This window comes from Gossypium arboreum, chromosome 7 (assembly GCF_025698485.1).
Source record: "Gossypium arboreum isolate Shixiya-1 chromosome 7, ASM2569848v2, whole genome shotgun sequence".
Classification (NCBI taxonomy): domain Eukaryota; kingdom Viridiplantae; phylum Streptophyta; class Magnoliopsida; order Malvales; family Malvaceae; genus Gossypium; species Gossypium arboreum.
The window spans coordinates 85,990,030-86,000,351 of record NC_069076.1 but is presented as its reverse complement, the minus strand read 5'-3'; the positions used below and the strand labels follow the sequence as shown (position 1 = coordinate 86,000,351).

Below are 10,322 nucleotides of genomic sequence, written 5' to 3'. Positions count from 1 at the left end.
TTCTCAATTCAAAATTCAACAATGTAATTAAATTAAATGGAAAAAAATAGCTATCAAGGAATATAGTAAACCAAATAGGTTAAATACTAAACAATTTGAAGTAAAAAGGAACATGCAAAAGTAATCTAAATAAATATATATATATATATATATATATATAAGAAAAATACTCACCAAAAGGAAAAAGATTGAAGCAACCTTCCACACTTGTAAAAGATCTTCCACTAAAAGGTTAAAAAAAACGCAAAAAGTTAAATGCTCAATCAAACAAAAAAATAAAAGTTGAGGGCATCTTTTAAATAGACGATACATTTATTCTTAATAAAATTAAAAATAACGAGAATTTTATGTGATGGCATAATGGTTAAGAGTATTCACTGCCTCAAGTGTAATTTGAATTTAAGTCGCGCTAATCACGCTCGTTATTTGAGCTATACCCTATTAATATAATTCACAAAAAAACTAAAAACTAAAAATAATGATATCAATAAAATTAATTATTATAATTATAAAGTAAACTGTATTATAATTATTGTCCATTCAAAAACAAATTGAGACGTGAAAAAGAAAAACCCCAAAGTGAAAAGTGAAAACAGTAAAAGAAAAAAAAAGTAAAGTGAATATTTAAAATTAGAGTAAAAGACAAATTGACCAAAATTTTCCAATCGCCACGTGCTACCTCTTTTGCTTACACGTTGGAACCCCTGCAAAACACAACAAACATAATTTTGACTAAAAGTCAACATCAAGCCAACCAATTTAAATGACCGAATCACCCTTCAAAAACCTATTAATACCTTCACTTGGCTTAAAATTAGATCATCTAAATTTCAAAATTAAGGCCTCTCAATGTATAGGGATAACTTTAAAGGAGTTATATAGAATCTATTTTGCCAGCAAAAAGTAAATACAAAGTATTTCACTCAATTATGAAAATTTATAAAATAATATTTAATTATTAGATTTTTTGTCAAACTATTAAGTGATAATAGAAAGTAAACATAGTAATTTTTAAAATTGACATAATAATAACTTTAATTCTTAACATTTTATATATTTGTGTCAATTTAATATTGATTCTAAAAAAACTTTAATACTTACATAATATATAATTTGATTATTTTGCGGTTTTTTGTGATTTTTTGACATTATTTTTATATTTGATTCAATGAAAAAAATAACAAAAATAAGAAACAAACACCAAGTTTTTTTTAAAAACTCAATTGCTTGAAAAAAATACTGCTTTCATTAATTCAATCTAATTAAGTTTAACAGCTTGAAAAATAATTTTTTCGCTTTAATTTACTTCATCAATGATAGTTAATACAAACTAACAAAAATAAATTAATTATCATCAAGAATTATCAAGTTGTTAGTCATTTGAAGTATAAAGAAAATTATGTATTTGAAAGTTGTCTAGATTAATAATAACGGAATTTTTAAAATATATATTTTTGCTTTTATTTATGATTTACATTGTATAAAATTATATTTTCATGTCACAATAGGATAAAATTAAGTAATGTATAAAAAGTGAGGCGAAATTCTTTAACATTGAGATTAAATTGACACAAGATGTGAATGTTGAGGGTTAAATTTGTTATTATGCCAATTTTAAAAGCTACTACATCATCTTTCTCTAAATTATTTAATATCGGATGACTAAAAATATAATAAGTTGAATAATTGAATGGTTATTTTGTAACTTTTCATAAGTGAGTAAAAATAAACTTAATAATAATTGACTATCATGTAGTCAATTGTCAAGTAGTTTAAGTTCTATTTTAATCAAAATTTTAATATTATATTATAAGATTTTAATAATTTTATCTTAATCAATTTTTTAGTTTTCACAATTACATTTAAAAATAAAATAAATTCATTTAATTAATAATTTTATATTTTATATTTATATAAATATATTTATCTACATTTGAGGTACATTTGTATATATAATATTATAAATATATTTAATAAATTTGAAACGATATATTGATACATTAATGCTAGAATAAAATATTAAAATATTTTTATAATATTATAATTAATTTAAATGAAAATAATAATCCAAAAATGTTTATTGGACCTTCTTAAAGGAATAGGAAGAAGCAAAGCCTAACTGCACATTACGTGACCCAAACAACGCAAGTTATTGTTCAGGTTTTGGGCATTAAGCGGCAGCCCATTACTTATTTCCAACTACAAAGACAAAATTGGCAAAAACGAAGAACCTCTAAAAATTTCTTCCAGTGGTTTAGGGTTCTTAGAGGGGGAATTGAAATCTAAACCGAAAACAGAAAATGTTGAGGGTTAACCGAGTAGTGATAAACCGGGCACAAGCTTCGATTTCCAATTGTCAATATCTCGTAAGTCATGACCCAAAGATTTCCCGTTCACCTCCTCAACATTTCGCTTCAAAATCATCCATTCGCTTCTTCGATATTTACAAGGCAATTCCTCCATCTCCCCCTTTTTAACTCTAAAATATTTGATTTTTTAAGTTATTGTTCTTTTTAACTTTTTGTCTTGTGTGTGCAGCTTGCAAGCAAGGAAAAAATCGAGAAAGAACGAGCAAGACTGTAAGTTTAAGCTTTGTTTGTTTATTGAAATTTTGTTACGTGCTCTTTTTTCCATGAAATTTAATATAAATAATTGTTTTAATTTGATTTAGGGCAGTGCTGATGAATTGAATAGAGGATATTTTGATGATATGTCTGAGCTAAAACAACACGGTGGTAAGGTATTAACTGATTTGTTCTTTTTATATACATATAGGCTATATCATTTGTAAATCTGTTCAAATTAGTTGAATTGCAACTGATTTCTGAGTAAAATTAATGTTACTTTCTGTAAACATTTTAATTGTTAGTTTTTTTTTTTATTTTTTTTTTTTTTTTCTGGCAGATTGCACTGGCAAATAAGATTCTAATTCCCGGAATTGCAGCAAGGAAGTTTCCTGCCGTGGATGTGATATATTCTGACGGTAGAAAATCAAAGCTGCCGATTGTTTTTGATGCAAGTGGCGTTGATGCTAGCAAGTTGGCTGTCCCTGGAGCATCTTTAGTCTGTCTATCATTTAGAGCAAACTCTCAGGTACGGTTTCCTTTTTCTATGTTTGTTTTGGATTAAATTTATGTATTTCTTAATGATGTTATAAATCTTCCATTTTTATCACGATAAGAGAATGTTGAATAGACAGTGCATTGCTTTAAAATTGTGATAAGAGGCATATCAGCGGCTCCATGGCAATGGAGGGGTTAGCACTAAATTGCAATCATGAAAACAACAAAAACATGAGAAACAAAAGATGTTGTTAGTTGCTAACTTTTCTTTTCTCTTGTTTCTGGTTATTGTTGTTGATGATGCATTTTAACTCCTTTTCCTTGTCAGGCTATGGTCGATTCTTGGAGCAAGCCTTTTTATGACGCCTTTAGTGAGTCCAAGAGCGTGCAGCTATATGAGGTTCTATATTTGTGCTATTTAACCTTTCATTCCTTTTTGGCATGTGTGGTGAATCAACTATTCTCAGTTTTCTGTTACTAGAAAGAACTTATAGTTACATGCATCTGTAGTCAATAATAATAACAAACAAATAAAACAACAAACAAGAATAGAAGATAACCATGCTGGTATGACTTATGAGTTATATGACCGTCCTAGTTGAGCTTATAGCTCATCAGATCAGCCTATAATTAATAATGCAGTTGTCCTTTTATTTACTGTATTTGAATGGAAATTCTTGGCAGCTGATTTTATGTTTTATATAAGTTATTTGTTAAAATACTCGTGTTTGGAAATTGTTATGTGTTGCTAAATGATAATATATTTGCTGTTATCAGGTATCTTTTATAGACTCTTGGCTCTTATGCTTGAATCCAATTAAACAACTGCTTCTTCGATTTATGAGGAAATCTAGTGATGGAGCGAAGGATGCTCTTCAGAGGCATATTGTTTATTCATTTGGTGATCATTATTACTTCCGAAAGGAACTTAAGATACTGAACCTTCTAACTGGGTAATCAAAAGTTTCTTATATCCTAATCAATAACATAGCTAATGTTCATACAGTTCTGTTTTGTTAGTCTGAGAAGATGCTTTTTCACTTGTTTGAAGGTATATTTTCCTGCTTGACAAATTTGGTAGAATAAGATGGCAAGGCTTTGGTTTGGCAAAGCAAGAAGAGTTGTCATCGCTTATTTATTGCACGAAAGTTCTTCTGGAGGAACAATAGGTAGCCCGACTAGGTACCGTATTATCTTAATGGGTTAATCTCCATTTTTGCATTCAAGGGATACTAGTATCAAATGAAAATAATGATGTGCTTTGTTGGAAACATGGTCCTGTTTGCTGTTTTCTTTTCCATTTTTGCATTCAAGGGATACTTTTCAAAATAATTTCTAAAAGTCAAGAAACCATATAGAAAAGATTTCTGCAACCAAGCAAAGCCTTAGGTTTTCCATTTTGGGAGAGCGAGTGAAAAGTAAAGAAGTATCCTTATGCTAGTGTCAGTATCCTTATGCTAGTGTCAGTTTTATTTCAACTTCACTTTCTTATATTCTAGTTTTGTGTCAGACTTAAGTTATATGCCTATCAATATCCCATTGATATTCCTTGCAGATACTTTTGGCTTGCCTGGAGTAGCTTAGTTCTTACACTAAAAACCTGTTGGGTCAACAGGATGAACAAGTTCACAGTTTTGAGAGACCTCAATTTTGTTGCAGAAAACCTTGGTGTTGAGTTTTTCAAAGGTACTGTTGTGGTATAATGATGTTCCCATTACTGATGATGTGTAGAGTTGAATGAATTTTGTTTTATTTTCTTCGACAATTAGAATAAATTGTATTTATCTCTTTAATATCGAACCGGATGGCAAAGCTGTTGAGGGAGTATTGTTATGGAGCAATGGGATTTGGTGGACAAAGTAACTAAGCAGATAAATTGGCAATTCCAGGGAAAACTTAAATTGGAAGCAAAGCTTTTTTATTTTGAGTACATTGATGAAGTCAATTTTTAATCAAATAAATCAAACTTCATCCGAAAGAGAAGTATTTGCCTTGTAACACCAAAAAAAATGGTGAGAAATGATGCACCTGCAACGAGAGAAAAGCCCCAACAATTAAAAAAGGCAGGAAAAATGGCAACCCATGTCATCACTGTCCCTGTTTTTAATCGGTGGCCAACAAAAGATTGCATTGGTCACCAAATTGAGATGAGCATTGATATCGGCAATGAAACTATGGTGACACGCCGCACTGTAAGCAGTGAGCAAAGCAAAGGAAATGTTGGTGTCATTTTTGAAGGTGTGGACCTTGCATTTCAGCATATGAATTTGTTTCGGCAACCATCAAGCTGCACCCCAAGTGGCTTGTTCAGTTAATAAGGGGACGGACTTGTCAACTTGGCCTTCGATTTCATGTACTTTTTAAACTATATTGGCACTATAATCTTAAATGCATTAAAATTAAATATGGACAAGTGTGTTCCTTTGGAAGAGATTATGAATTCATAGGACTTAGGATAATATTTAAAAAAAAAAAAAAAAACATGATTGTGTCTGTATATAACTAGTTTATATGAGCAACTTCATTTGCTTCTGGGTAGGATAGTGGATAGGCTGTGAGGCCAAGTCTTTTAATATTTAGTTTTGGCAATTTGTGGTGTGTATTTTATTTGTCGATCGATCAATGTTAAAAGGAGAGGATTAAGCTTAAGCCTTAAGGTTTTCATGGCGCGCACTGAATATACCAACAAACAGAGAGAGAGAGAGGGAAGGCAGCCATAAGCTTTGAAAAGAGACCCACAAAAGCAGATAATGTTTTTTCAGCAGGACAAAGTGCCCCACCACCCATTCATTCACTCACACCTCCATTTTTCTATATTCTATTCCTTCAGTGTTTTTCTTTTAAATTTAAAAAAAAAGCAAAAAAGAATAACAAAATAACGTCCAAACAAGTTCTCATTATTGAAATTATAGGTAAATATAATTGCCCAGAAAGTTTTTAAAAACACGAACTTTTCATATAATTCCTATGACACTTTGGAATTGAATTATTGAGATAAAATTTTTTTTATTGAATATTCTAATTAATTTATTAATATTTTGGTATAAAAGGATTAGATGTCGTTTTATCTTGCAAGGAAAGTTGAGCATAAGTCAGAGAATGAGACAGAAGGGAGCAGGGTATATCTGATTTCACAAGTCATTTATATTTTAATTATATCACCTTTACTCAAAGTACCCAACACTTGAACTCTTTGGATATTCATTCTTTCTTCCATTATTTATTTCTCTTTCAAATATCTGGGTTATATTTTATGAAAAGAAGAAAATGGGTCTATTTTCATTGGAAGGTTGACACATTAACATCTTCACGGTCAAATGTGTAAACAAAAAACACCAAGGAAACCCAATGCTTTCATAAAATCAAGATTCCTTTTCTCAACACAAATGTTAAATTCTCATTTTCGGATAAAAGTTAAAACACTTATATTTGATCACAACACCTATAATTTAATCAATGTTAATTCATATTTAACTATTAAATACACAATGAATTAATAAAGAGAAAAGAATCAGTTAGTATAATTAATAATAATAATAATAATTATTATTATTATTATGAATTGATGTTAAGATGTATACTTTTTTATGGTCATACAATCAAAGGAAACGACATTGAAAAGAAATTAAAAAAAAAACATATAAAAGAAAAATGTGTTTAAGTCAAACCTAAAATAGAATGCACCCACCACAAATACAGAAACACATTATAAAGTGTTCAACTACCAGCATAGATGAGACGATCCATAATATTTATCTTTCTTAAAAACCTATAAAAACTTCATGTTATGAAATTAGAAGAGTTTATTGAAGGTACCTTTTTTGGGCAATTTTTTTAAGGTCAAACAGTGAAATATAAATATAGATACTAAGAAAAGAAAGCCTCACGTACAACACCTAATGACATAATTTATTGGTAGGCAGTGTCCGTAATGGAGCCGTACTTTGATGCCCTGTTTGGTTGGCGGCCTTCGGTCAAAGCCACAACCCCCCATTGCTTTGCTTTGGAAAACCAACTCAACTATTCCCTCCACATAGCCTCAACTTTTTACGTTATTTCTCAAAAATGTCCTTCACATTCTTCATCCCATAACCACACTTCATTGCTACAACTTAGAAGTAAAGGCCACTTGGGGATATATTAGTCATTTTCCGAAAGCAGCCCATTGCATTTGCACCTTTGTCCTTAAGGATTGTTTAGTGGAAACATGACCTATATGTATTTTTTTTTATTTCTTTTTTGCTTTCAAAACCGACCAAAGTAAAGTGAAAAACATGCAAAAATAAAATCAATAATTGTGCATTGGGTTTTGATAAAGTAGTAGTGACTGTGTATTGGGCTAAGAAAAAATTTAAATATAAAAAAGATTGATTTAATTTATTGTGTTTGATGAGTTTTTTTAATTCAAATATTGTTGATTGAAATTATTCTTAAGGATAGTTCCAATATTTATGGCTGTCAAGATTTGTGTGCTTTTAATTTTGACAAAATCAATATCTTAAAAGAGAAGGATTATATGAAATTATATCTTCAAGTCATTTTATTTTTTAAAGAATGACAATGATAAATTAATTTTTTCCTAATTTTTAACTTTTTCTTCTAAAAATTTTAAATTCAACTAAAATACTGAAAATTTATCATTCTCCTATGAAAATGGATAAAGATGAGGTGGAATCACAGTTTCATACAATCCTTTCTCATCCTTAAAATTAGGGATAAATCTCAAAATTATACACAAACTTTGATTTAATGTGCAATTGTATATTTGAACTTTAATTTGGTGCAATTATATACGTAAAACTCTAATTAGGGTTCAAATGTATACTTTAAACTTTAATTTTGATTTAATCATATAAGTTTAAAGAAAGAAATCCATCAATTTATTTTTATATGGGATAAATATAATTATTTATGTATGCAATATATAAACATAAAATTATGTTGTATCAATAATTGTGTTAATAATTTACAAGGATTGGATCAAATCAAAATTTCATGTATAAAATTGCACAAAATCAAAGTTCATATATACAATTATACATTAAATCATAGTTTATGTAAAATTTAATATTTATCCCTTAAAAATATGAACAAATAAATTTTGACTACATCTCAATATTGCAAGGTTTGACTTGAGATTATTTAGGCTTTTCAACAACTCAAATCAATTTCTTTGACTTAACCTCGACATACAAGTCTCACTCGATAAATAAGTATAACCCTTCTTTTCTTTTCTTTTCCACACTAAAACTTAAACTTTAAATTCTATCCTTTCTTATATAATTTAAATCCTTAACCTCTTTAACCTAAATTTCTATCAATGGTAAAATGATTTTATTGAGACAACAAAATTACATAATTATAGTTTACACCAGCCCGATTAATTTAGTCACTCCATTATTAAAATTTGTTATTGTTAAAATCTATAATTATTAGATTAGATCTTTTTTAGAATTATTAAAGTGAGGAAGATAGAAAACTTTGAGAAAGTCATAATATGATATTTAACACTTCAAATGATTAAATTGCTGATTACTTACACAATATCTCAAATGAGGCACTTCCATTATATCGAATTTGCTTACTGCCTTAGTATGAAGATGGAGGCCAAAGACTCATACTTTCCATTTTCACACAGTAGAACAACAACTTTGGAAGATATAGCTATACTAACAAGCTTTTCGATCAATGGTGATGTGCTAATTGGAGAAACTCCATTTGAGATGTTGCCACTACTTATTTCATTTTTGGGTGAAGTTTGTGAGAAAAAAAAGATCAACTACTTATTTCATTTTTGGGTGAAGATTGTGAGAAAAAAAAGATCTCGATAGGTGCCAAATGAAAATGACATGGTTGGAAACCCTAATCAACCAACTTTCACTTGCTAATGTAATTGCCAAAGAGATTGATCGATGTGCTAAAATTTACACACTCTTCATGATTGAAGGAGTGTCAACGTCGGACAAGTTTAACATATGGTGCATTATATGTATTTTCAAGTAGTGATAAACTTTTATTTGTCCAAGACACTTAGCTAAGGGTTAGCAATTTTGGCATTCCTCAATAAGGCGCTTTGTTGGTTGAACCAAATTGAGATTGATGAAATAGATGGTTTTTGCCTACTTCTACTAACATGGGTGTAGTTGTGGTTACCATGGTTAACACCTATCATTTCTCGGCCATACATTTTCCCTTTCAATATAAGGTAAAAATATATATTATAATTACATTATGAATATTTATAATGTGACTTACCTTTAATATTTGAATAGATTCATGGTCACTTAGATTATACCAATTATATAGAGGACTTTACTTAGATCCAACAACAAATTGATTAATATGCATACGAGCACACTCATTTGAGGAGGAGCAGGCACTGCTTATACTCTTCCACATCATTGAGTGGCAACATCCTAACTAGGTGAAATGATAGTTCAACCTGGTCTAAGATTCCACGGGAGCTGAGGAACCTCAACCAACTTCTTACTATTTGAGAGAGATCAAGAGAAGTGTTGGCCTAATATTGACCATGACTAAATTAACCTTAGTGGCACTATTGATCAACATGTTGTTGTTGATGAATTTATCTAGAATAATATTTTTGAATCATCAACAATATATATTGAATAACTTATCAATTGTGTTTATATGCGAAAGGATAATATCCTCTAATTAGGGAATAATGGGTACCAACTAGTTGAAGATAGGTGTATTAGAGCATACGTGTTCAATCTCTCAAACTTGTTTAACCTGACCCACTTGTCAAACCAGTTGGAGTTGTCCCACTTGTGTACTATTCGAGTGTGTTCTCATATTAGTTTGGCGATGGCGTTGGTCATTCAAACTTAGCTCATCCTTGATTAGGGCGCCAATGATAGATATGCCAAGTATGGGGCTCAAGTTAAAGTAGTTCTTCAAGTTAAACTATCTGGCCCAATGACTCCAAACACATGTTATCCCTTCCATCCATTGCAACATTATTCACTAGCATCTTCCTCTTGGTAGTAAGTTTTATTTTTAATACTAACATCTAAAAGGGATCAACATTGAAATAGTGATGAAAATCATGTCCAACATCTACTATACTAGAATCTTGGACATATCCTACACCTAATGGGGTGTGGAATGCATTAATGACTGTATAGATTTTTTTATTTATTTAAAAATATAAAACATTTTAATTATATTTTATTTATTTTGTTTAATTCAATTAAATTTTATTTTATTTCATACATTTTATTTAAATGTTGAAAGCGA

The 10,322-nt window shown here is 29.6% G+C and overlaps 1 protein-coding gene across 4 annotated transcripts; it reads left to right on the top strand.

Moving 5' to 3' along the window:
• The first annotated feature begins 2,123 nt into the window (after positions 1-2,123).
• LOC108468269 (uncharacterized) lies at positions 2,124-4,974 on the top strand. 4 transcript variants are annotated; one of them, XM_017769170.2, is made up of 8 exons: positions 2,124-2,450; positions 2,539-2,579; positions 2,677-2,740; positions 2,905-3,093; positions 3,391-3,462; positions 3,840-4,015; positions 4,114-4,231; positions 4,618-4,783. In XM_017769170.2, the coding sequence occupies exons 1-7, from the start codon at positions 2,301-2,303 to the stop codon at positions 4,229-4,231; spliced, it is 810 nt and encodes a 269-aa protein (XP_017624659.1). In that variant the 5' UTR covers positions 2,124-2,300; the 3' UTR covers positions 4,618-4,783. The 4 variants fall into 4 exon arrangements, with proteins under 4 accessions (XP_017624659.1, XP_017624651.1, XP_052886288.1 ...); XM_017769162.2 differs by having other exon boundaries at positions 2,127-2,450; positions 4,114-4,244; XM_053030328.1 differs by lacking the exon at positions 4,114-4,231 and having other exon boundaries at positions 2,128-2,450; positions 4,618-4,974.
• The last annotated feature ends 5,348 nt before the right edge of the window (positions 4,975-10,322 follow it).

Bases quoted from the DNA above. Each gene is read 5' to 3' on its own strand.
- LOC108468269 (XM_053030328.1), top strand. From the start codon at position 2,301: ATGTTGAGGGTTAACCGAGTAGTGATAAACCGGGCACAAGCTTCGATT. The intron at 2,451-2,538 runs GCAATTCCTCCA...TTGTGTGTGCAG, and splicing joins GCTTCTTCGATATTTACAAG to CTTGCAAGCAAGGAAAAAAT. The intron at 2,580-2,676 runs GTAAGTTTAAGC...GATTTAGGGCAG, and splicing joins GAGAAAGAACGAGCAAGACT to TGCTGATGAATTGAATAGAG.